The sequence below is a fragment of the Juglans regia genome, chromosome 8 (genome assembly GCF_001411555.2).
Source record: "Juglans regia cultivar Chandler chromosome 8, Walnut 2.0, whole genome shotgun sequence".
In the NCBI taxonomy this organism is placed as follows: Eukaryota; Viridiplantae; Streptophyta; class Magnoliopsida; order Fagales; family Juglandaceae; genus Juglans; species Juglans regia.
Window position 1 is genome coordinate 30,198,296 of NC_049908.1, and position 27,862 is coordinate 30,226,157.

At 35.4% G+C, this 27,862-nt stretch overlaps 3 protein-coding genes across 7 annotated transcripts in view; all 3 read right to left on the bottom strand.

Annotated features, from left to right (window-relative positions):
* The window catches only part of LOC109004516 (probable disease resistance protein At4g27220), a 963,953-nt gene that overhangs the window by 755,702 nt on the left and 180,389 nt on the right, over positions 1-27,862 (bottom strand). The window lies entirely within an intron of this gene.
* On the bottom strand, positions 485-15,085 carry LOC109001933 (AT-rich interactive domain-containing protein 6-like). 3 transcript variants are annotated; one of them, XR_001997943.2, is made up of 13 exons: positions 14,805-15,059; positions 13,622-14,417; positions 13,470-13,509; positions 6,167-6,219; positions 5,837-5,882; positions 4,803-4,895; positions 2,584-2,691; positions 2,430-2,481; positions 2,267-2,342; positions 2,067-2,133; positions 1,921-1,971; positions 1,056-1,153; positions 485-875 (listed from the first exon to the last, which is right to left on the bottom strand). XR_001997943.2 is itself a non-coding variant. In XM_018979454.2 (13 exons), exons 2-13 carry the CDS (start codon positions 14,407-14,409, stop codon positions 777-779), a joined length of 1,566 nt encoding a protein of 521 aa, XP_018834999.2. In that variant the 5' UTR covers positions 14,410-14,414; positions 14,805-15,085; the 3' UTR covers positions 485-776. The 3 variants fall into 3 exon arrangements, 2 of the variants coding, with proteins under 2 accessions (XP_018834999.2, XP_018834994.2); XM_018979454.2 differs by having other exon boundaries at positions 1,056-1,148; positions 13,622-14,414; positions 14,805-15,085; XM_018979449.2 differs by having other exon boundaries at positions 1,056-1,148; positions 14,805-15,085.
* LOC109001953 lies at positions 20,001-21,692 on the bottom strand. Of its 2 annotated transcripts, XM_018979477.2 has the most exons (4): positions 21,603-21,692; positions 21,029-21,440; positions 20,824-20,940; positions 20,001-20,318 (listed from the first exon to the last, which is right to left on the bottom strand). In XM_018979477.2, the coding sequence occupies exons 2-4, from the start codon at positions 21,395-21,397 to the stop codon at positions 20,241-20,243; spliced, it is 564 nt and encodes a 187-aa protein (XP_018835022.1). In that variant the 5' UTR covers positions 21,398-21,440; positions 21,603-21,692; the 3' UTR covers positions 20,001-20,240. The 2 variants fall into 2 exon arrangements, with proteins under 2 accessions (XP_018835022.1, XP_018835014.1); XM_018979469.2 differs by lacking the exon at positions 21,603-21,692 and having other exon boundaries at positions 21,029-21,592.

The window sequence follows — 27,862 nt, forward strand, 5'->3', positions numbered from 1 at the left end:
CTCTCAAGTTGACTCAGTAAAATCACCTGCACACTGTCCGTGTTAGATTTTAAGGCTTAACACATCACACCCTGCCATCTCTCCCCCCCCCTCTCTCCCTCTCTCTCTCTCTTATTTTCTCACTTTATCGGCTAAAATTTTCCCGAGACACAAGCACCGGAACTACCAAATTTCTTCCATCTCTCAAAAGTGTGAAACTGCATTTTCGAGACTGAAAAGGACCACTTAAACATGGTGAAACTCTCCTAGAGTTGGGAGCTGAGAAGAAAAACAAAAACACGAAAGAAAATGGTGGACAACGGGTATGAGACAAAGAGAGGGATGACCTGTTGCAAAACATCGGAGTTTAATTTTTTTTAAAAATAAAAAGACAGGTATGCGGGTATCCGGTATTCGTAACTGCTATCCGGGTTCCGGATCGGATCGAAAAAAAAAATCAGGTACAACATGTGGGTTTGTCATATGATATGAGATAAATGGGGGATGAAGCAAGTAGAGTTTGACATAGGGTTCAGATTGAAAACAGATCTCGATCACCATTACAAGGGAGCGATACAACTTGATCAACCACTGTCAAACTGCACTGATACAGCAATACTCATATACAATAAAACTGCGCTAATACCCTAACTCACATACACGAGTTTAGAAATCGTAGTAAGAGGATATACCCAATATAAACTAGGGTAGAGACTTCAGAGCCCACTAAACGGTTTCATTCCCGTCCGTCCAATAAGTTAACTATTGTGCATGGGTGTAGGCAGCCTTAAACACCACTATGACTGCCCAAATGGGACACGAACAAACAACTGTCCGTGCAGGGTAACCACAGCTGATGTCTGATGTGGGTCAATTCTTGAAGGTAAGCTGACAACCTGATAAAAGAAGAGCAAATCCCAGTCAGTAGACTAGCTAAAATTAAAATATGGGAATAAGCAGTCTTAGTAACAAATACACAAGCAAACAACCTGGGGAAAACTGAAGCAGGGCAAAATCCAAACCAACCAGACCATTATTCTCAGTTCTCAAATAAAGAGGAAAAACATAATGCGCACCTTTTTGAAGGGTGTGACACCCCAAGGGTTGTCGGTATGTTCAGGTTCACCGCTTATAACAAGGCGTCCTGATGGATCTGATTGAACTCGCACCTAATCTTGCCAGAGAACAAGGTAATAAATACTACTAGTGGAATATAGGCATTGTCATTTAATATATCTTCTCAATGATACATCTAGAGTTGAAACTGATGCCACTTTTTTTGTATGCTTCAACCTAAAAAATTGACTTTGTTTTTTGACTTAAGCTAGTTGAGAACAACACCACAACTAGCTTTTGGGAAAATTTCATGTTTTTTGCTGATCCCGCCAAGGATCCCAAAAAAATAAGATTCTACTCAATGTATTTGTACATAGCTGGTATGGCAGAACATGTATCCAATAGCGATTTTCAAAAAAGGTGGTACTATGAAACAAGTATCTAATATACAAATTTCTATCCAGTCAAGCCATCGAGGAATGCAAAAAGGCTTTTGTGGACTCCTCGAGCTAAGCTTTGTGCCTTTGTTAAATTCAAACAAAATATCTCTAATTGAAGTTTGTTTCTGCTTTTTAATTTTTGTGCAAAGTAATCTGATTATAAGTCTCGTTTTTTTCATTTGTCGCTGATTCTAAATTGTTTCAATTTCTTCCATTTATTTTAAAAAGGCTAAAAAAATGGTACTCCAATATGTAACTCCGACTCCATTCCAACAGTGTGTGTAGGGTGGAAGTGGAGTTATCTCCGACTCAGAGTTGAGGTCCACTAGTTACAGATTCCAACCCCATCAGAGTCGGAGCCTACACCTATCAGGAAACCAAATGGACAATAAAGTAGCAAATGAGAATAATGACAGAATGTATTTACAGGTATGAGTATACTTACCTCCTCACGAAGAAGGCCCGGAACTAAAGCATAGACCTCAAAACAATCTTTCTATACACACAGAATTCCACACTAATTAGTGTTATAGAATCTAGGAATGCATCTTGACCTTGAATAATTATTCGAATCGGTCATATAAAACTTACAGTTTTCTGCACATTGATCTTTACCCAATCAGCTGCGGGCCCAATATCAACGACTGATGAATCCAATCTAGTCAAATACGCAAAATCCAACCAAAAAACATTAACCGAATGCCGATTGGATAGTTTTAATGATGGCATCACTTGGTCACATCAATAAACTGTCCACAGATTAAAAATTTTCCTGCAACAAGAATCTTAACTGTGGTTTAGATGCCCTAGTACGTGCAGCTTTGACCGTATGTTCCATGTAAGATGGTTTCTTGCGTTTAAGCAAACCTGAAGGTAATAGACAAAAATCAAAACTAAGAAGCTGTCTGCCATCTGTCACACTGTTAAAAATGAGAGAGCACAAGAGGGCCATACCAATGTTCTTCAGCTGCTTTTCACGCTTTTGCATTGAAATAGAATTCTTATCCTGTCAGATATAATTCTATAATATCACTAAACCAAAATAAACTCTATGATCATTAATAAAGTCACGAGAAATTTGAATGCAAAAATTTAATATTCAGCGGACCTTGATAATTGGGTCACTAACTTCACCATTACCAAGAAGACGTTGTGAGTGCCAACCCTGCATAGCACGTGCTGCAGCATCTCTACGTGCTCTACCCGATCCTGAAGCCTGTTTACCACCATCACATGTGAAAGAATGTCAAGAATGGTAATAATTGAGAGACCACTGGTAGCATACCAACTGTAAAAGAAAATTTGACTACATTTTTAGTAAGTAAATGATAAAAAAAATAAAAATAAATAAATAAATAAATCTTTGACAATCGACTTGATCAGAGACTTTGTTTAGCTTTAAAGAAATTCCTAACTTATTTTTAGTAAACAAGTAAAAGAAAGGACTGTGGTAATCTTCACATAATATATTATGCTTTCAATTTGAATTATCCAGGACACACCTGAGGCTGATGCAATCTGGACTTCACATAATTAAAACTTTTAGGAGATGCGCAAGTAAATATTGCTAACATTGGTAAGTAACACATCCACCCAATCAGTTTTGAACCCCCAACTTCATCCTCTAAACCATTCTAATGGGAGGAGGTGCCATTTAAGCTACATCTCAATAGCAAAACCATGACACAAGATCAAAGAATTTCAAGTAAAATAAACGAAGCCCTCAAACTATCACCAAATTTATAATCACCCCACAAACTACAAAAAAACAGCAATGCACCCCCTTGTTCCTATAAAAAGAAAAATTACCCCTAAAAATAACAAAAAAGGCAATATAAAACTATCATTAAAAATTTAGTTTTTAAATAAATTTTCTAAAAAAATAAAATAAAATAATTTCCATTTTGCTTTTACTTATAAGAAAATATTTTCCAAGAAAATCATAAATTAATTTGGAAATTAAAGTTTTAAAAAATGACTAGTTTTTCATGTTTTTACTTAAAAAATTATTTTTTAATGTTTTATGTTTTTTATAAATATATTATTTTTACTTTTTTACTTTTTTGTACTTTTTAATTCTTCTTGTCCTTATTTTTTTTTTATCGATTTTAAAATTTTTGGAATTTTTTGGTTTTTTACATTTTTTTAACTTTTTATCAAGGTTATTTATGTCAAGGGGTACATTGCAATTTCGGCAATGGCAATCGCTGTCTAAACTTTAACTTTTTTTTTTTGAAAGGGTGATAACCAAAATTGATAGTTTGTGAGGGTGATTGTAAACTAGTTGGTAGTTTGAGGGAGGTTTGTATATTGTCCCCAAAATTTATAGCAATTTTTAAAAAATCATTTCAATTGCTGACCTGTCAAGTTTAACAATTAGAATTTGACAGGATTTACCAAAGTTGAACCGAAAGTTGTAACATATAAATCCATTACATGTAGGGCTGTAAATAGACAAACCTCAAGAATGGCTTGGTCAAACTCGTTTTCAGCTCGATTCGTTTATTAAATGAGCTGTTTTTATAAACACAAAATAATAATCGATGCTTGAATCCTTACAAATATAATCATTGATATATGCATATATAAACTAAACTTGTTTGTTAAAATGTGTATATAAAGGGTATTAGATACAATATAAATAATTTATTTTGTTAGAATGAAACAAGTTCGACTGCGCTCGAATAATAAACGAGTTGTATGTGAACAATAAATACACTTTGTGATAAGCAGAAGCCTGACTGGCGTTCAAATAAAAATTAAATGAACAAGATTTTACCACCCATTACTCACTCAAACTCAACTCGTTTACACCCCTTATTACAATTATTAACATACAAGAAGTTGTGTAAATGCTGAATAAGCATAATCATTGAAACCCGCTAGGACCACTTTCTTTCTTTAAAAGCTATAACCCTTTAACAACTCTATCACATTTTATTACAGTTTTTAAGTCTTGTGCACAATAGGTGGCAATCATTGGGTAAACAAAATTTCATGAGACAAGATGCATGATCTTTCTTTCCTAAAATTATAACCAGTTCAATTTTGAAAGTGGCAAAAATAAGACCTATCTGAAAAAGAGTTATTATATTTGCAAGCAGGTGTGCAGAACACACCATCCCATCACTTACATAGCAAGATTTGTTTGTAAGATTAAAATTTTAAAATTTCTCTTCCAAATCAAATCATGCCATGTAAGCACTTTGCAAGGTGTATTATCCACACCGGCTTGTAAATAGAATTTACCTTTGGAAAAAAAGACTATCACTAAGTTTTAATTGCACAACATCTACCACAAGTCCAAAATTAAAGTTTTTTACCTACCTGATTTTCGATATTCATAGGCTCTGAGTGGGAAGCAATAGGTACATTAAGCTCACCACCATGTGCTTTATGCCTTTCGTAACTAAGGAGGGCCTGGAGTAACACGAATTACTAAAAATAAGTATTTAATGATTCTATAAACAAAGCACGAGAGATTATGAGGTATTCAAAAAGTATATGAATCAAACAAACTGACATAAACATACACAGGTGCACTTGAAAGAGGAGGGCCTATCAAATCAACTCATGGTAGACAGAGCAACGGAAAATAAAAACAGAAAACAGACAAAGCTCCAGTAGAAACTATTTTTCCACACAGACAAGTAAATTCTTATTAGCCATGACTTTTGAGAAAAACGGCAAGATTCAAAGGCATATCATATTTTTTTTTTTATCGGTAAAAAGTAACATTACCAAACAAGAGTAATGAAAAGAGAACAAACAAGAGTAACAGATAAATCCATGCCTAACAATAATAACGATCTACAAAAATCACATCAAGGGCTGGTATGATAAAAGCAATCAATTCGTAGCAACATCTGAGTGAGGTACAATAAACCTACTCAGAAATTAACACAAGGCCCGGTACCTAATTCGAATGTTTGTGTCCCTATGATAAAAAATAGATGATGACTTCATATACAAAGTACGTAATTTAAGTCGAAGAATTAAAACAGCACGATTTCCATGTTTCTTAAGCCCAGTGAGCAATCCACCTGCAACCATCATCACAGGTGGCAGTGTAAAGGATACAGGAACAGGATATCATCAGTCAGAGGAGATACCTACTTTACAATGAACAGCTTGAACCTGAGATAACTTCATTGCTCTATTCACTAAAGGGGATATACAAGATCATGCATGCACGCACACTCACGCATATGTAATGAAATGATGAGCACTAGGAATGATTATCCTCTCTCTGGAATGATAAAGATTTTATGACCTTAGATTTGAACAGGCTTGCAGATATGCACACAAGTACACATTACAACCTGCATAAATAGACATAAATTTCCAAAAATCTGAATTACCTTCTCATAAAAACCTCGGAATGTCCATGAAACTGTAGTGCATGTCCTGTAAAAAAAATGGAATGGAAGAAAAATAAATTGGTTAAAATCTCCTAGGCCATGCCCACCCCCAGCACTAGAAAAAAAGAAAAAGAAAAAAAAACACATTTGCACTTAGGAATAGGGTAAGTTTGCTTTTCCAAATTAATTAAAATCTAGAAAAACTGTGTCTCTCATTCATTATTTATTTATTTTGCTTATACAATCTTTTGAAAAGCTCTAATCCCATTTATGCAAGTGATGGAGTTCACATACAAAAGATAATAGGAATACACATGTTCTGTTCCTTACTTTGGGGGTTTGAAAGACTCTCCCACTTGCCGCCACAACTTACAAGAAGTCACCTATCAAAAAATAAAAGCCAATTATGAGCTATTGTCAGCAACGGCAAAAAGGATGGCATATTTATTCCAGGCACATTTCAATAGTTGTATGTCTAATTAATTGGTATCAGATAATTCAGTATGGCAAAACAGCCTTTCTAATTCTTCTTTCCATCATACCAACATTTCGAAAGACACGACAAATTGCCTTGAATGTCAATGAAAACTGTAGACAACCTTTTGAGCAGCCTATCCTCAGGTTTTATGTAAAGTGAGGTTCCCATATACCCACAATAGAGGAGACACCCCCACCAGGCATGCGGTCACAAGTCATAATACACTCTTCACAAATCTTACCTTGATTTCCAATTACCGACTTAATGAAATCAAAGACCAAATATAAGTGGACAAGTTAACCACCCCTCTCCATAGATTTTATTGAACTTCATTTTTCATTTGCAGTTTTTCTTCACTCTGTTTCCTTCTTTAGGATGCCTGTTTGCTTTCTCCCAGTGTGTTTGGGTTTAGAACTAAGACAAAAGTCATATATATATGAAAATCAAAAGGAAAGAACTAAGACATAAATGTGCAAGTTCCAATTATTCACTGTTACTCTAAAAATTTGGTGCAATTAGGATTTGATCAAACCAAGGTAATTTCCAAATCATGAGAGCTTAACTCTTCTGCTAGATATCTGTTTTTCCTTCCCAATTAGGTATTCCTCTTGTATACTTTCTATGAACTTAGGCTATGCCTACTCTTTTATCAATAAAACTTTTAGTAAAAAAAGAATCATCTCCTAGAGATTAGTCTTCGAAGCCTAATGTAGACACACTCAAAATGGTATCTCCACATAGAAAAGGTAGATCCTTAGGAACCTCCCCACACTCTAAAAATTAAGTTGAAAAGTAAAATAGGAAGAGAACGATAGAGTCAAAGAGATTAGAGAACTGAATTCCCATGGAAGGATAGTTTCCTTCTCTTCTAGCTTCTTCTTTATACTAAGGAGACCAAATACATTAAATAAATGGTACAGTGCAAATAAGGAAATAAACAACTCTCAACACTCCCCCAAAACTGATGCAAAAATATCTCTCATGCCTAGCTTGCCAAGAGTTGTTTGAAACATGTAGCTAGTAACTCCTTTTGTTAAGATATCTGCCAATTGATCCCCTGTCTTCACATAAGGGGTACAAATCAATTCTGCACGCAGCTTCTCCTTGATGAAATGCCTATCAATTTCAACATGCTTGGTTCTATCATGTTGCACTGGGTTATGTGCAATGCTGATTGCTGCTTTGTTGTCACAGTACAACCTCATAGGCTTTGTAGTATCATCCTTCAACTCCTTTAACAACAACTTCAACCATAGTAACTCACATACTCCATGTGCCATAGCTCGAAATTCAGCTTCAGCACTTGATCTAGCAACCACTAATTGTTTTTTGCTACGCCATGTCACCAAATTTCCTCCCACAAAGGAACAATAACCTGAAGTAGACCTTTTATCATCCACTGATCCAGCCCAATTTGCATCTGTATATGCTTCTATTTTAAAGTGATTATGCTTAGAAAACGGCAAGTCTTTTCCTGGTGATGACTTTAGATACCTAAGAATCCGATAGACTGCCTTCATGTGAGACTCACGTGGGGAATGCATAAATTAACTCACCATACTAACTGCATAGGCAATATCTGGACGTGTGGGATAGATAAATTAATTGACCAACCAATCTTTGATATCTGCCCCTGTCTACCATATTTCCTTCAGCATCTTCTCCCAATTTAGCATTAGGTTCTACTGGATTATCAACTATTTTGCATCCAAGCATTCCAGTTTCCTCGAGGAGATCAAGAACATATTTTCTTTGGGAGATAAAAATCCCATGCTGAGATCGTGCAACTTCAATGCCTAAGAAATACTTCAGATTTCCAACATCTTTTGTCTCAAACTCACTAGCCAAGTATTTCTTTAGTTTCTTCACTTCTTCATCATCATTTCCAGTTATCACAATATCATCAACATACATAATAAGTGCAGTCATCTTACCTGATGGTGTATGCTTGATGAATAATGCGTGATCTGCTTGAGTCTGGTTGTAGCCATATTTCTGCACAGCTTGGAAAAATCTTTCAAACCATGCTCTTGGAGACTCCTTCAATCCATATAGACTACTTCAAGGCCAGGAGGAAGTTCCATATATACTTCCTCTTCCAAGTTTCCATGAAGAAACGCATTCTTCACATCAAGCTGATAAAGTGGCCAAGCCTCATTTGCTGCCAAAGAAAGCAAAACCCGAACTGAATTCATCTTTGCCACATGAGCAAATGTCTCTTCGTAGTCTATCCCATACGTTTGTGTGAACCCCTTTGCAACCAATCTTGCCTTAAGTCAGTCAACAGATCCATCAGGCTTAAGTTTCAGTGTAAACACCCACTTACATGCCACAACCTTTTTTTTCATCAGGTAAGAGAACCAAATCCCAAGTGTCATTTTTAACAAGGGCTTTCATCTCTTCTTGCATTGCCTCTCTCCACTTTGGGTCACCAAGTGCATCCTGTAGATTTTTTGGAGTAGACACAGAGGACAAATTGGAAATAAAGGTACGATATGAAGGGGGCAAGTTTTGGTAAGAGACAAAGTTAGAGAATGGGTGTTGGGTACAAGATCTAACTCCTTTACGTTGTGCAATAAGTAAGTCCATATCATGAACAATAGGAGTTGAAGAGTCTGGGATAGACAAAGAATTACCTGATCCCGGGTTGGATGACTGGCAAGTAGATGAGGTGTTAGTCTTACCATTCTGGCGTCGTGAGTAGACTCTCAGTGGCTCACACAGCTTATCAATATGTGGCTCTGGCTCTTGCTGTTGGTTCTCACAGGGTAAAGGTTGTAAAGGTGTAGGTTGCTGTTGTTTTGCTGGTTCAACCTAGATAAATGTCACTAACGGGTCCACAAATGACTACTCTTCACTCTCATTCTCCCCCTGAAGAGAAGTTTGAAGGGAAGAAAAATAGGGTTGAGTTTCAAAGAAAGTGACATACTGTACCGCCCCAATGGAAGGCCTAAACAACATGGCCTATACTCCAAATTAAGGACTAGTCAATGATACAATTGGAGCCCCATTAGAACCTTATAAAGAGCAAGAACTTCTCCTTCCCAAGCAATGTGGGATCTCATACACCACCTACCCTTATCCATATCATATGGGGTATCACAATCTACCCCCCTTAAATTCCCGACGTCCTCGTCGGGCCTATCCATTATAGGTGGCACGGCTCAAGTCCCACATTTCTGGTTGGGATAGTCTCTGATACCATTTGTAACGCCCCAATAGAAGGCCCAAACCACATGGCCTATACTCCAAAAGGACTAGTCAATGATACAATTGGAACCCCATTAGAACCTTATAAAGAGCAAGAACTTCTCATTCCCAAGCAATGTGGGATCCCATACACCACCTACCCTTATCCATATCATATGGGGTATCACACATACATAGTGACAAACCGTTTTCGTGATGGTGGATGATAGCACTTATGCCTTTTTTGAGTGGGAGAATACCCTAAGAAGATACATTTGAGAGATCGAGGATCTAATTTACTATGAGCAGGCCCATGAACATGAACAAAACAAACACAGCCAAACACTCTTGGAGGCACAAAAAACAAGGAGGAAGACAACGAGGGTAACAAAACTTCCATAGGTGTCTTAGAATTCAAGACACGAGATGACATTCGATTAATGAGATAGGTTGTTGTAAGAAGAGCATCACCCCAATAAGATTTTGGAACATGCATGGAAAAAAGTAAGGCATGGGTGACCTCTAAGAGATGCAGATTCTTCCTCTCAACAACACCATTTTGCTATGGAGTATTAACACAAGTAGTTTGATGAATGATACCATGTTCACGGAAGAAATTTTGAAGGTTATCAAACATGTATTTTCCTTCGTTGTTAGAATGAACTTTAATAGAAGTACCAAATTGGGTTTGAACCATTTTATAAAAAACTTGAAAAACGGAAAACACCTCGTTTTTCTCTTTTAATAGGTAAACCCAAGTAGTGCGAGAAAAATCATTAATAAAAGTGACAAAACAACGAGGGTAACAAGAAGAAAGAAGGGTGCCCTAATCTTTGATGCCAAAGCCATGCCATAGCCATAAAGTCGTGAATGCAGGTGGTATGATAAGCCTGTTTGAGCTATCCAGGTGTCTTGATCTGCGAATCCAGATAGTAACTACCATCCTTCAAGCTACCACTGCCAATCAACCTCCCCGTGGCTAGCTCCTGGAAGAAACATTGGTTAGAATAAAAAACCACTCGACAACTTAAGGCTAGAGTGATGCAAGCGATGGAGAGAAGATTATTTGTAAAGTTGGGAACATGTAAAACATCTGAAAGAGACAAAGACTCAGTCACAAGAATTGAACCCTTACTAGACACAGAGGATAGAGATCCATCAACCATTCTAACTTTTTCCCTACCTGAACAGAGATGATATGAAGAGAAAGGAGATGATAAACCAGTCCTATGATCGGATGCCCCCGAATCAATTATCCATGGATCATTAGACTCAATGGATGATGCACTTAGAGATGTGGCTAAATTACCTGAGTGAGCAAATGAAGAGGATGCAGTGGTGGATAATTCCAGCTTAGACATAAGCCTACGGAATGTGTCAAGTTCCTCCTTGTTAAGCCCCCAGGGTCCGAAGTAGAAGGACTAGGCATAGACATGGTAGGTGTAGAGCCCACAATCAAAGTGTGATTAGCACAAGGCCTAGTATCACCACCAAAGCGACCTCATCTACCTCTCGTAGGATGACCATGAAGTCACCAAAGTGTGTCATGGTTTGTTGTAGTGTCAACGTTTTTTCCCCCATCACGGCTCCTACTTGGCTTATCAAGACACTGAGTAGTAGTAAGCAGCGCAGATCGATCTTGGGGAAGAGAATGAAGCATCACACCACAACAACTCTCCTTATTTGGAACATAAGAAAAAACCTCCCGAAGAGATGGTAGAGGATCCTTTCCTAGAATCTGAATCCGAACAGAATCATACTCTTCATTCAATCCTCCAAGGAAAGCATAAATACGTTCCTCTTCTATTATCTTCTGGATTTTTACAAAATCAGCAGTACATTCCGTCTGAAAATTCTGATAATGATCCGCTTCTTGCCACAAAGCCCGTAGTTGATGAAAGTAAGCAGTCACAAATAACTCTCCTTGGGTCATCCCATGAATTCGTCTCTTTAGTGGATAGACTTGAGCAGCATTCCCTTTCTTTGCAAAAGTTTGAGCAGCTGCATCTCACACCTCTTTTGCAGTGAAAAGTAGAAAACCATTACCAATATCAGGTTGCATAGAGTGTAGTAACCAAGACATGATTGTGGAATTTTCAGCTTCCCATCTATCATAAGCAGAATCATCCAGCTTTGGTTCGGGGATCTTGCCATTCAAGTATCCTATCTTCCCTCAACTCTTAATATACAAGAGTGCAGATTGAGACCAAGCCAAATAATTGAGTCCATCTAATTTCACAATTGAGATTTGGAGGGTTGGATTTCCATTGGAGTAGGTCACTTGGCTTTCGACTCTCTGGTCACTGGTCTGTCTTTCACTCTTCTTTGGATCAGCCATTGAAACCAACCAAATAGCTCCACTTTTTTTTTTCTTACCTCAAAAACGACAGGGTGTTTAGCTCCTGACGTAGGTTTTGCTTCTGCACGACACGTTGTTTACCAGTGCAGCTCAAAAATGGCATGTCGTTTTTTACCATTTTGAGTTCTCCTTCTTCGAGCTCCAGATCGCGCCGAGTTCCCTGAGCTTCACCAGAAAAACTAGAAAGCTTCTAAGCTTCTCAGAGCTTCGACATTCTCCCAACTCCAGATCGCGATGATCAGAAGGAATAGAAAGCTTCGATGCTTCAATGCCAAGTTCCCTGAGCTTTGCCGGAAGAATCAGAAAGCTTCTCTGGGCTTCAACTTTCTCCCAACTCTAGATCGCGATGATCCTCCAAGGAACGCCCCTTTTTTTTTTCTCTTTTTTTCCTTTTTCAGAAGTCACAGCCAAGCATCCTTTGTTCACCATGAAGCTTGGTCAGTGGGGTTCCTAGAAGATTTCGATCAGAACCATGGGCTCGACTTCCTTGCCGTTGCTGCTGCCGCCGTTCGTATGGCATCATCGTGGGCTACCGTGAGTCACATTATTTGGTACTAACCTAACCCTAACAGCCCAAGAACGCTCTGATACCAAGTTGAAAAATAAAATAGGAAGAGAAAGATAGAGTCAAAGAGATTAGAGAACTGAATTCCCATGGAAAGATAGTTTCCTTCTCTTCTAGCTTCTTCTTTATACTAAGGAGATCAAATACATTAAATAAAGAAAAAATCTAATTGTAAGCGATTATGCGCACTAATGTGCGCACCCATTCAATATGATTGGTCAGAAAGTAGATTTTATTGAAAACAATGCTAATTTGAATTTAGAATATGAAGGCAATAATATTAGTACGCAGATTGGTACGCAAACTTGCTTGTATATAGCAAAACTCTTAAATAAATGGCACAGAACAAATAAGGAAATAAACAACTCTCAACAAATTATATATTATTATAATGGATAATGGCACTCGCCTCCAGAGCAAAAGATTGTGGGTTTGAGTCCCATAATGATTGCTCTACTGCTCTAATTATTTTATCAATTCTTTTTACTTGTAAAAAAAATTGTCTCACTTCTCTAATCCCTTCATTATAATTTGTATATAAATAATACTTATAATTTTAGTACTAGGGAATTGCTAAGTGCACATGCACAGAATGTGCCCAACACGTGTCAACCAAGAAAATAGCAATAGAAGTGTGTAAACATCCTAAATTTAAAAAATGCACATGGCAAGGAGGGTCTAAGATATCTTCCATCGAGGTCCCATCACAAATTGCATCCAAAAAACATCCTTACTAGAATGCACTTATCATATTAGATTGCCTTAATTACTAATAATATTATCATACTTCACGGTATCAAAGAACCTTTTTTTTTTTTTTATAAGTAAACGGTATCAAAGAACTACTAGGATGAATCCAAACTACTCTTTGATACCAAAAATCTTAACTTTTAAATCTATTTCCAAAATTACTACCATACAAGAATCACCGATTGCTCTAGTTAAAATTAGCTTCCCAACCAAAAAGACCAAAGGAAAGGCATTGAACTAATATGCATGTGAAAATGGTAAATAAATATGTTCATGGGGAAACAATGCATACCTTATCATAGCCACCCAACCTAGTCACTGCTCTCCACAACCTTATCAATAAGATGTTGACACACATTAGCCCAAAGTATGGAAATTTGTCCACCACCTATATAATAGTTATTAAGAAAATCAAATATATGTAAATGATCAGGAGAAACTCACTTAAGGCAATTCAGACCCTCCCCATAAAACTTCGGAGGCTTGAATTCCGTGCTCCTCTCCCTAAAGAAATTTTCCAGCTCCTTCATAAAAGCCGATTGCTCTTCTTCTGTTCCTGATTCATTACCTTCTGACATATGATCATTGCCCAAAAGAAAGAAGTGCTTTGAGCTTGAGTTCCCATTCTCTACAGGTGTAATAACATCTTTTTCATTCACCTCCATATTGATTTGCCGTCCATTCTGAATTTGATATTTTATATCAGAAGCTTTAGCACAGTTCATAGCCGGTTCATTATGAATCGTAGTAGTTGCAGGCAGAATGTCAGTATCACCAGCAAGTTTGGTATCACGCACTTGACAAGGTTCATCTTTGGCAACTGAAACATCTGGTCCAGCAGTATCAACATGACATGAAGACGTGTTGTTCTGGTGGTGTTCACAGCCTAGATTGCTTGGAGGCAAGTCATTGTCTTCAATCTTGACATCAGAAGTGGTTTGTGTATTAGGTTTGAGTAAATCTTTGTCATCATTTAAAGGGCCTGGGGAGTCAGGTGAATCTTGAGTTGGTTGGTCCGGATTGGACCAAGATTCCATAATCTTATTATATTCAGGGAGAGGTGGAGTGCCATTTAACGTCTGAATCAGGGTTTGGTCCACTGGCACAGAAGAGTCATGGTGTTCATGTGCATCAGCTTGTGCAGCTTTGTGATTGGGCAAAGCAATGGTCACAGCCTCGTCTTCTTGTGCACTCTCCTCATTCTCCTTCTTCTTCTCCTTGGAATCACTCATCTAGGCTTCTAAGCACATCAGCAAAATAAATTACTCTACTTTTTTTTTTTTTTTTTATATATAGAAAACAAAGAAACAGGTAAAGAGCAAGAATAGGGCTCCTTATATACAGTTTCTGAGCAGATATGATAAAAGCAGGTGAAGAATGCTGGAACATATGAATTAAGAATTTTATGAATATGTTCCTAACCCTAGGTACTGTTTTCTCATTCCATAAACAAACAAAACATATAAAACTAGCCAAAAGAGAAAATCTATTACTCTGCGACGCAATTGAAAATGAATGCATCGTAACACTTGAATTTGCAGATCCTTTTTTCAGAATTTTCTTTTATTTTTCAATTGAACGTACAAATTTACCAAAAAAATTAAAAATTGAAAGAATAAATATTTACCTGCTTCGGATTGAGGGATACTCCCAGTTTTGAGGACAGCAAGAAACGAAGATTGAAACCGGGAGCGATAAAGAAAGCTTTCAAATATGATAAACCCTAACCCCCTTTTACCGGCTTCTATCGTTTTATTTTTGTTTTAATTTTCATTTCTCAAATTTTCTCTAAGCAATTTTCTTTTCTCACTCGGTTACAAACTTACATTTAATTTCGTTATAAATTTAAGGGATAAATACGAAACTACTTTTAATAATTTGTGAACAAAGAGGTAGTACTGAAAGAATATTTGACATATAAGATATGACATCATACTTATAGAACAAATAGAAATAAATAATAAATAATAATAATAATAATAACGGAAAATGCATTTAAAACAAAAATCGAAAGTAAATTTAAAAAACATGAAAACTTTGAATGTTGAAACAATATTTGAAAACAACAAAATAAAAAAAATAAAAATAAAAATAAAAATGTATCCACCCTCTGTATAATAGAGGTTTGTTTTCAAACTTTTATCCCATTCTACCCTCATGATCCACCGTCGGTTCTGCGTGGTGTTTAGCCAATGGTCCGTATTTGGTTTGGTTATACAGATAAAATTAGATGGGATAAAAATTTTATAAATAATAGTAATATAATTTATAAATGGTAGTAAAATAATTTAAAGTAAAATTTTCATGGGATTTTGAAAAATAAGAGATAAAAAATTGAATACAAAATTATAAAGTTACAAGAATGTCAGAATATAATTTTCTAATATAATTTTTTGTTTTGCGATTTGAAAATATTGAATTATTTTTTATGTTTTATTTAAAAGTTTGAAAATTAAAAAATGTTTATATTTGAATGGTATTTAAATGTTGAGATGAGCTGAGATGATTTGAAAAGTTTGTGTAACCAAATCAAGCCTTAATTTTGTAGCAGGCAACACAACTTTGTATCAGATGGGGCAATCTTCGAGGCTAATTTGTCACCAACTAATCATGTTTGTTGCTCAGCTTAAGGGTGGGTGGCGGGCCCACCCTATTTGCCCCCTGCCTGGCCGAGGTGTGGTTGCCTAGCCGAGGCATGGCCCTCTACCTACAGGCGGATACCCGCACGCATCTGGGCATCGCAAGACAAGGCTCGGGCTAGGCCCAAGCCTACATGGGGCTTATCCCATTTGTCCAGCCCAATTATATAAATATATATACTAAAAAAGCTAATTTTTTCTTAAAATAAAACTATGTCATTGTGGAGAGAACTCACCAAAACGACATTTGTTTTTATCTTATGTTATGGTTTTTAAAAAATAAAAATAAAATGATTACATTTTGGGAAATATCCCCAAAACGTCGTTGTTTTACATTTGATTTGGTTTAAAACTTAAACACCTTCTCTCTCTCTCTCTCTCTCTCTCTGGCCATCACCCTCGCATCCCAATCCCAAGTATCGCTCTCTCTCTTTCTGCCTGAGCTGGATTTTGGTTTTTTTTTTTTTTATTGGTTAATAGTGATGGTTTGGGCAAGAGGTTTTGAGTCATAGGTGGACGTGAGGGCCAATCCACCCCCAGCATGCAGACAATAGCACTCGCCCATGGAGGGTGGGGCGCAGAGCCAACGACCCTCAATGAGTGCGAGTAGACCCTAGCCTCAACTTTCTTCTCCAACAAACTTTCGCACCTTATTTCTTTCTCTAGAGAATCGCATGGGACCTGGATTTGAGCCAAGACTCACGGCTACGCGCATCAAGTGTTGATTTGTACCCAATTGTCCCGTGTTGATTTACTCATAGAACCAACATAATTCCAAAACTCTCCCAAGCTCTCAAAACTATCACTTGCTCCCTTCCTCCTTTCTCCCTACTACCATCACGAGTCACGACTGCTCGCATTGTTAGCCCAACTCAACCACTGCTTTTTCCACCTTACTTAAGCACTAAACCATACTTATAGTAATCTCTTTTATTCTCTTCTTTCATTTTCACCATGTAATCTTGAAAGTCAATAGATTTACCTTAATCAAAGCTCTCATTCGTTCATTCAATAACTGGTTTTGGATGCTGCAATTTCATTGGCATGAGAAAAAGGAAAGTATTGTGGAGTTGTGCTTAAAGCTTATCTCGATATGATGGTGTGCGTCATGGTGTAGTCATCTATACCCGATGAATGGTCCGAGTGACAAGGTAGATTTAGGGCATAAATTTTGGCGTTTGCTTTAAGTTAGATGCATATTTTCTTCCTTATTTTTTTCCTCTATATGCCTCTCACACTCTCATTATTTGGTGCGTTCTCTCCACTTCGGTAAGTCTTATTTTCCCTTTCCCTGGTTTTATTTCTATTTAATAAATGATATTTGCAATCATAAAGTGCGCAAACACCGCGCATTCCTTTTGACAAAAATGAGTAAATATAAGACCCAAGTATTTATGCTTGATTCTTGGTGGGAAAGTTGTATCTTTGATGGGTTGGTGGAAAGATTTTGCCTTTCGGCGCTTTGTTTGAAGGACCGTGCGTTTGTATCTCTCTCTCTCTCTCTCTCTCTCTCTCTCTCTCTCTATGTTGCTTGAACTGAAGTGGAGTGTGGATAATGCACACATAAGGCTAAAAAACAGGCACATAGTGATATTTTCTTTAAAAAAATAAAGAAAAGCAAAATTGCAAATTCTATGTTGTAAGTGAACCTTGTGTTGGGTTTTAATCATCTGACTATATATTTTGGAATACAAATGCTGTAAAAAAACAAAACCTTTTGTTAATGTAGTGTTTTGCACACCTGGGGGGAAATCCCCCTCACTCCTTTTGTAAAAGCAAACGAACGTGAGTTACAATATGGAATCTCTTGTTTTGACGTGAGGCAAATATGAATTTGGTAGTTTATGGGTAGGATGTGCTACATGTAACAGATTGCTTGTACCCAACCATATCAATTTGAAATGTGCATCCTATCACCATAGTGCTCTTGAATGGACTTGATAAGAACTTTGCAAACGATTTTAATACATTATTCTTTTTTCTTCTCTGTTATCATCAACAAACATCAATGTAAAAGGAATGGACCAACTTGAATATGATTATTCGTATGTGTTATACATTTCAAATGCTTCTGGAATGGTAGAGCGCCAAATTTTTGACATTCTTTTTGATAGGATGTTATGTTCTTTCTTTTCATAGACAAGTCCTATATAAATTATAATGTCATTGCCAAGATTTTTTTAATCTAAAAGTACTCACCTCCAGGCAAGCTCCTCTATGAGCATCATGGAAAGGTAAAGTGCTCACTTTCAAGCGAGTATCAAGAAAACCAAAAGTGATTCCCATCCAGGTGAGCACAATAGGGGCTTCTCACCCCGCCAAGCAACGTGAAAGAGCATAAAGTTTGCCACCATAGCAAGCACTTGAAAAGACAAAATGCTCACCCCCAACAAGTATCATGGAGAGTAGAAATGCTTGTCGTCCAAGTGAACACTATGGAGAATAAAGTGCTCACCACCCAGTTGAGCACCCTAGGAGCAAAAGTCCTTGCCACCTTGGTGAGCAACCTAAATGAAGCACAATGATCCTCATAGTAAGGAGCAAAAGGGATTTTCTAAACTAATTATTGAAGGAAAATCTACAAAAAATCACATTTTATCATAAGAAAAAAAAGGGAGAGAGAATGGAAGTTTATGTTTTTTGTTCTCAAAGGACAATTTAAACTGGTTTTTTGGAGCCTTAAGTGATGTTTAAGTCCTACGTTTCAATTAATGGTCGAATATAGAAGAATTAATTATTCTCATATGGACATATTTGTTTAATAGGCACTTAGTATTCTACCATTTTTTCTTATCAAGTGTTGCTTCTACTTCTTCATTTCCAACACAGGATGTGATTTTGGTTAGGCTTTCTTTCTTGTTTTTAGGAAAATTAGGACTGTGCAAAAATCCGATTACTTGACTCCAACATCGACTCCAAACCGACCACGCATCGTCGAAGTCAAAGCTCCGAGAAAATGGAGCTAGAGTATGAGGTTTTAGTATCTTTTTTATGGCGTTGGAGTTGGAGTTAGAGTCGAAACTAGAATTGTTTCCTAAACAACTTTGACTTGAGGCTCCGACTCCACACTGAGATCCACCTCCATTTTGTACCTCCAATTCCGAGATTTGTATAATTAAGTTATAGAAATATGTATTATTTATATAGAGATCATCTATACTCATATTGATTTTGTCCAAGTTGTTGTTAAACCTCTAACCCGAAAGGAAATCAACGCTTCTATACTTTTATGCTTGAGAGATGCTAGATTCAAGAATTTGAAACTAGTATACTTGGAATGATTCAATCATCTTTGTTTAATGGTCCAATTCATTTTGATTGCTTTCCTGATATGACCCTTACTTTAGATGATCCTAATATTCTTAAGGCCTTGACTTTGAATATTTTGACATCTAGTTATGATATGGATGAAAGGAATAAATCTCTTGCTATTGTTTATCTTATTTACTATAGAATGCTAAAAACCAATTTAAATCCTAAAACTATTTTTAAAAAATCAAGTGATAAAAACTTTGTTAATCCAAAGTTCTACTCCTCCTGATGCTAAGATCCAAATTTCGAATATAATTCATTGGAGAGATATCACTCTTCCTAATGAATAGTTATTGAAATGTGAATCTCAATCTGCTAAGTTTGTTTTTTATGAGATTAATCTTGCTTATATTCAGAAATATCTTGATGGAACTGTTCAAATAAGTTTTGATAATCAGAATAATAAACCTTTATTGATCAATGAAAGAATAAATTCTTTCACTGGATCTACTGCTTCAGAAAATCTAGCAAGGATATATATCTTTGAACCTTGAGGTTCATTCGTGGCTTGACATTTGCTGCAATACATGCAAGTCATGTACCAAGCTCAATTAGCCTGAGTACGAAGATGTATTATGTTAGAATAGTTAGTAATAATATACTTGTATCATTGGAGTACTTATGCAAATGGCTACGCAAAAACTTGATCCATCGAAATAAACAAGGTCGGTGGTATCACATTCTTATTAAAATGACAACTGGGAAGTGGCAGTTACTAATTTAATTGATGTGTGGAAGTGACAGTTGCACACTTGGCCATTAAATTCATCGCCACCATAACAGTTCATTTAATGTATTTAAATTAAAACCGAATAAAAACTACAATAATAATATGGGTACAACTATTTTGCAATTTATTTAAATCAATGAAATGCAATAACACCACTTCATAATAAATGCTTAACATTTTCTAGTTTTTTATTTGATTTGAATTTTTGCATAAATATCCTTCATATAAAATAGAATAAAAAAGAGTTTTGTATGTGTCATTACTAGTAAAACTATTCACATTTATGTTTGCATTAGGGGTCATTTGTCACTCGAAATAAATTCCATAACGCCACATGATCCTCCTCAATATTTAAAATCACAACTGTAAAGGGTAGTTGATCCTACAGATAGCCATCCCTGCGGTCTTGTTCTTCAGCTTCCTTGTTAGCAGCTTGAACAGATTTGAGCCACAGGAAAGTCTGTATAGTATTTAACATTCATGTTAACTGAAGAGGGGATCAAGTGAGTTCATATCAACTGAGATATTTTTCTCTGTCCTACTTATGCACAATACTTCGCAAAATCTGATCTAGAACTGGATTTGAACGTAATTGTCTATTATATTATAAATAAGCCTCAAATAGACAAGTATCGGATAGTCTCTATGTAAAAAAATGGATTCCACTTTAAAAAATTGTAAGAAAATCTTTTTTTTTTTTTTTTATTATGACCAACTTTTTTATAAAAAGTCTGTACCAAACTTGTCTATTTAGAGTTTGTAACCAGCAAAAATAATTAAAACAATAAAACCCTGTTAGCTGAAAGCTTCTATCTACAACAATTGATTAAAAATCGAAGAAATCAAAGTCAAAGAAATATAATTTAAGACACCAATTCAAGAATTTAGACCCTAATGGAATCATATTCTAGTTTCAACATCTAAGGAATCAGCTTGCAAAAAAAAATATATTAGAGAGAACTTACTGAAACGGGAATGCCAGTAAATGCAAAAAATCCAAGCAATGGAGCATAAAAAATGCTGTCTGATTTCAAAATTCCAAACACTGGCCTCAGATTCACATATTCAAACACAGAGCCTATCTGCAGTCCAAGAGGTGCATAAGAAAATTTAAGGAAAGAGAATTGCAGGTCATAGAATGAAAACGAATTGGAGGAAGAGGGAACTTACTGCAGCAATTGCAGTCACTGCTGAGGCAAGTAAATAAACATAGAAGGGAATCTCAAATATTTGCTGTGATATACTTTCCTTGCCTTCATCCTGAGCCCAAGGAGGGGGCACATCTGAATCTGCCCTGGCCCAAGAAGGGATTGTTTCTTCAGTCTTGCTTGGCTCTTTAGAACTTTCGGTCACAGCAAACACAGAAAACCTACGGGATATTTTCGTTGGACAGCCATGACGACTTGAGCTTCTTTTCGCAGTTGGTTGATCTAGTGTAATCTGTCCAACACCTTCTAATGATCTGGGATACAATGAATTTACTTTTCTGGAACCATGTACTAAAGTTGGATTCCATGAACACAAGAAAGTTGCTGCCATCGCTTCCTCCCCTTCCTTCTAATCCTTCCCCGTTCTTTTGTTTCTGCAAATTACGATAGAGGTCGAAACTATCAAGAATCAATACAATTTAACCATTGCTAATCAAACCCTAGTATGTGGTGGTAAATAAAGAAATAAGTAATCAAATACAAAGAAGAAATGGAAGAGATATCAGATAAGAGGAGAGAAGCATCGTAGAACTTACCTTTGCCCCCTTTACTTAGATTTTGGCTCAAATGAAGACAACGGAGAGGCTTGAGCCTTGGACAGCCACACAAGTTGATATAACCCATCATGCTTATTCTCCCTCTTTCTCCGTTTCTATTTTCTTTCAAATATCTAATCTTTACGTTTCATCGAAAATAAGAGAAATATATAAATATATATATATACTAGCAGTGCCACATCTGCCAAATTGAAGAAAAAAATAAAATGTAACTTTGAATATTAAAATAGTCTAATGTATAAGAATAATATTATTATTTATTTATGTTCATAATTTATTATGAAATTTAAATTATATTAAAAATTCAAATTAATTAGATAATTTTTTTCTTTTAAAAATATACAGTAAAATTTCATCATTTATTTAATGATGAAAAATTAGTATTTTATAAATTAAAGTTGATTTTTAGTGTATGAATGTTCAGTAAAACTTTATCTTTTATTTGATGATAAAAAATTAGTATTTTATAAATTGAAGTTAATTTTTAAGTGTATAATTAAATATTTATATTTTAATTATCTATTTTATGTTAGTTTAAATCAATATTTAAACTTCTACCGTTAGATTAAATCTGAAAATTTAAAGATGAATGGTTGGAATTTAAAACTCAAAAACTAATATTTTTCCCCACTTTTCCTTTCTCCCTCTCTCTCATTCCTCGCGCACAATTGTAGTATTACGTCGCACACTGGCATTACCTAAAAAAAAAAAAGGCCTAATTACAATTCATTACTGTTTATGAACAGTAATAGGGATATGCGAGAAAAAAAAAAGCCTCTTTACTATTCATTACTGTTGATGAACAGTAATATAGATAGCCTCTTTTAAGTTACAAGAAGATATGGATGTGGTTGCTTTGTGGTGGGAACACACGGCGATTATTTTATTATGGTCCAAAAAATCCATACTACCTACCATATTCGATGCCTCCAAATACCTATTCAAATTAATATCCGTACCATTGGAGTAGTAAGCTAAATACCTTTTATTTTTTTTAACGTTTTTTCGTACATGCAATTTTTTAACACCGTACCTAATTACAACATTCACAAACTATATCCTACCCTCAAGTCAGTAATCCAGAGGAGTTGAGACAATTTAAAGAAGCTATCTAGGTAGATGTCTTTTAAGGAAAAAAAAAAAAGTTTTTTCATACTTGCAGTTGAGTCTTTTTAACACCATGTCTAATTGCAGCACCTACCAACTATGCCCTACATTCCGATCAATAATCCGCAGGAGTTAAGATGATTTCAAGAGACTATCCAAGTAGATGCCTTTTTTTTTTTTAAGTTTTTCTATACGCACAGTTGAGTCTTTTTACACCGTGCCTAATTGCAACATCCACCAAATATGTCATACCCTCCTGTCAGTAATCGGGAAGAGTTGAGACAATTTCAAGACACTATCCAAGTAGATGTCTTTTATTATTTGTAAGTTTTTCTGTAAATGCAGTTAAATCTTTCTAACATTGTGCCTAATTGCAACATTTACCAACTATGCCCTACGCTCCAGTCAACAATCTGGAGGAATTGAGGCGATTTCAAGTGATTATCTAGGTAGATGCATTTTATTTCCTTTTTAAAGTTTTTCCATACGTGCAGTTGAATCTTTCTAACACTGTGCCTAATTGCAGCATCTATCAACTATGCCCAACCCTCCAGTCAGTAATCCGAAGGAGTTGAGACAATTTCAAAAGACTCCCCAATGCATAATTGATTCATCAACTAGAGGTACATGACACACGACCAATCAAAGCTGTCATATTACTAATTGTATTAGACTTTTAACCCGATGAGTTAACATCCAAGGTATATAATATAAATATTAATCCTAACCATACATTTTCATTTTCATAAACTTCGAAGGCAAATGGGACTAATGAAGTATCAGAGGCGGAGGAGACTAATGAAGTATCGGATGATGATGAATGAGTTGAAGTGCCAAAATCTGGTACAGAGTTTGCCACTGAGGAATAGCTTATGGCCTATTACAAAAGATATGTCAAGCAATTGAGTTTTGGTGTGAAGACATTTAGGACAAAGAGAGTGGCAGATGAGAGTCTGAAGAATATGACAAACCAGGTGTGCGCATGGCGGCAACTACCATCTTAGCCATAGTAATGTCTTAAGGCCACAACTAACAATTAAAACAAATTATAAGTCGATGGTAAATGCTCACTGGTGAATGGGGTATGAGTTTTGACCAATGTTGAGGTTGCTCACGATCATAGTACTATCAACCCACATAAATCCAGATTTTTTTAGATCTTACAAGTGTTTAGATGAATACAATTAAATAATACTTGATTTAAATGACAGAGTAGGTATTTGAATGAACAATAAGTTTAACACACTTGTTGTTGACGTAGGGGGGTTTGATTTCAAGAGAAAGATACTATGAATTTTATTGACAAAGTCAGACACTTAAAGTTGGGTGAATGATGTGGTGAAGTACTTAGTGAGTACATTGACAGAATAAGAGAGATGAATGATGTCTTTGTTTCTTTCGAGGATGCGGATGACGAGTTCAAAGTCAGAAATGTGTTTTGAGCTAACACACGAAGTCAAGCAACATATGAGTATTTCAGAGATGTTATCACATTTGATACGATATACCTAACAAATAGATACAGTATGTCTTTTGCTCCCTTTGTTGGTGTAAACCATCAAACGCAGTCTATATGGTTAGGGGCTAACTTGATTTCAAGCGAGAACACATGTACTTTTATATGGTTGTTCCGAGCATGATTGAAGTGCATAAATGGTTGGGCTCCTGCCATCATAACAGACCAACACCGGACAATGAAGAGTGCTATTGCCATTGTATTTCCTGGCAGTCGCCATAGATATTGTCTCTAGCATCTCATATGGAAACTGCCAAAGAAATTGGAATGACCTTGGTGATAATACATGGCTGCAATGATTGTACAATGAGAGGTCATTCTGGGTACCAGTTTACTTGAAGATTCTATTTTGAACTGATATGAGCACTATACAACAGTCTAAAAACATGAATGTATTCTTCAATGGGTTTGTGCATTCTAGTATGACATTGAATGAATTTGTCAATCAATTTGACAATGCTCTAAGGAAGAAGGTGGAGATCGAGACGACGGTTGATTTCAATTCTTGCAACTAAATGATCCCATGTGTATTCTCATTCTCCATTGAGAAGTAGCTTCAAATATTGTATACAAATGCGAAGTTTAAAGAAGTCCAAAGAGAGGTGTCAGTGATGATTTTATGTAATTGCACACTTGTTAGCACGAATGGTTGCATTTCCGCCTTCAATGTTTTGGATGGAATTTCCATTGATGACCATGTCAAAACCGTCCAGTACTCAGTTTACTTTAATGAGGAGGAATGCGAAGTTAAATGAAATGTGCGTTGTTAGAGATGAGAGGAATTTTTTATAGGCATACATTTAAAATCAATGAGATGATGAACATTCATGTGCCACTTGAGAAAATTACTTGTAAAAAAATCGATTGGACAAAACTCCATTTGGCTCAGCAATTTCATCAAACAACTTGTAGGCACACAAAAAAACTTCAAACATTCATGCAAAAATTAACATTTTACAACCTCCATATTCTCACCAACCAAAAATACTCAGCAAGAACCAAAAATCAGTGTATAACAATCACTCATCAACCAAAAATCAGTGTATAATAATTTCAAAAAATTAGCTTAACCTCTTCACTATACTAGAGAACCATAAACCAACCACCGGCTGGAAGCTTACCGTGAGATGGGTGCAGATCTAGATGTAGGCACACCTCCTCTTCGACGTCGACTCAAGTAGCCACATTGCAGATCTAAAGTTTGCCCTAGAACCACATAGAGGAGCACATGAGAAAGGAGTATAAAGGGAGACAAAAGAGTAAGGGTGAAAAAAAAAACCAATGAACCGGTAAACTGGACCGGACCGGTGGGTTTTGTCTGGTATCGGTTCTATTTTTCTTAAAACAGGTCAAAATCGGTTCCATTCCAATTTTCATTTTTCTAATACTAGACCGAACCAAAATGGAACGGTTCATATATATTTTTTAATTTTTTATATTATATAAATATTTTATATGATTTCTTATATTATATATAATTTTTATATATAATATATATTATTATATATAAAATAATTTTTTATTATATGATAAATTACTAGCTAATATAATATTAAATTTTAAAATCCTATATAAATAGCTATATATTATCACTATAGTATATTGTATTAGTAGTTATACTAGTACTATGTCACTATATTATATATTATAATATATCACTATAGTCTATAATATATATTATAATATACTATAATATATATACTATATAATATACCGAAAAACTCAGACTGAACCAAACTGGACCAGAACCGATAAAATCAGAAGTATCGGTTTGGGGTGTAATCGGTGCGGTATTAATTTTTCAAATCTCAAAACTGATATATACCGGTTTAGTTTTAAAATATGTCCAAAACCGAATTGGCTACAAGTCTACACCTCTACAAGAGGGAGGGAGGGAGGGAGGGAGGGGCGCATGGGAGAGAGGAATACGGGAGTACAAGAGAGAGGAGGAAAGGAGGAATTGAGAAGGTGAACACGGAAGTTTCAGTGGAGGAGGAAATCGATTGGGAAAGTAAGGGTTTTTATTTAGAAAAATAATACTTGCAGTCTTAAGTGTACAAGTATCATACAGTCGTTTTGAAAAAAGTGAATAAATATGGAATCCACATAAAAAGAAATTGATTTTTTAATAGTAGACCCTAATCTTTTTTAAAGCGATTGTACGACGTTTGTACATTCTATGACTGTATATAACATTACTCTTTCATCTAATGCTATAATCCGTGACATGGCGGCCCAGACCGGATTTGCCATGCAAGATGTGCGGTGTAGGAAACAAGAACTGGCTGCCAAACAGAATTATTCTTAACATTATAGGTTCTATTTTATGTCTATCTATTTCACTTTAGATCTTAAATTCTCGACATAAATTTTAAGAGATCTTGATCTGAGGGATATTACACCTAATTAGTGGTAGACTATTCCTTCAAAAAATAGTCTACCACTAATTAGGTGTAATTAGTAATCAAGTCATGTTTGGGTGGATTTGAACATACATGTGCCAAGCAGGCTAGGTCCACGGACGAATTTAGAGGAGCTCGGACGATACACATGTGCCATGCCCCCAAGATTCTGACAATTTTTATTAATTTAATTTAAAATTATGTTTAAATAAAAATAAAAGAGTAGTAAATGTGAAATTTTATATATTTTATTCTCTATAAATCATATATATACTCATTGATTTTTTAATTTAATTTATTATGTTGTACAAACGTTTAAATTAGTTTTGAATATCATAATAGGGAAATAATTTGTACAAGTCTCAAAAAGATAAATCTCATACAAGTCATTATAAAAAAATAGATCCCACTAAGAAAAAGTGTAAAAAAAATTATTCTTTATTAGTAAGATCCACTTTTTTATAAAGGATTGTATGAGATTTATCTATTTAAAACTTATACCTAGCATTACTCATCATAATATGACTTTTTATGGATCATTTTCTTTACCTTTTATTTTGAAAACCTAAGTCGAATAATAAAAATTTTAAACATAAATATTATTAAAACTATATTTTAAAATAAAAATAGCTTTTTTTTACCCTAAAATAAAAATAAATTAAACGAACTTTTTCAACTTTTAATATTGTTGAGATAAGATCTCAAAACAAAATAAATGAAAACTTTCCTGATTATTTGCTAGTATATATTGAGAAGTAATGTGATAATTAATTATCTTTATTTATTGAAAAAATATTAAGATCAATTGACATATTAAATGCTTTTATTTTTTATTTTACATTTAAACTTAAAAATTCTTATATATTTATGCAAGCTTTTAAATAATCTTTAATTTTGTTATATAAAAATGTTTATATATCCTACGCCCCCTCTACATAAATCCTAGCTTAGGCCTCAGGGGTCTAACCATAAAAATACCAGATCTACTACAAAAATATCGAAAATAGTCATGGCATCTATCGTTAGGAAAATGTTTATTTATAAATTAGTATAATACTTATGTGAGGTTGCGGATGTGACGGGTAATTAAACCATCATTTCCACAAAGTCCAGGCATTACCATGAAGTGGTTTTCACCTTTCATCCCTAACGCCTTGCCAAAACTCTAGAGTCTAGATAACGTAATAGGAGGGGAAAGGAGGGGATGACCACAT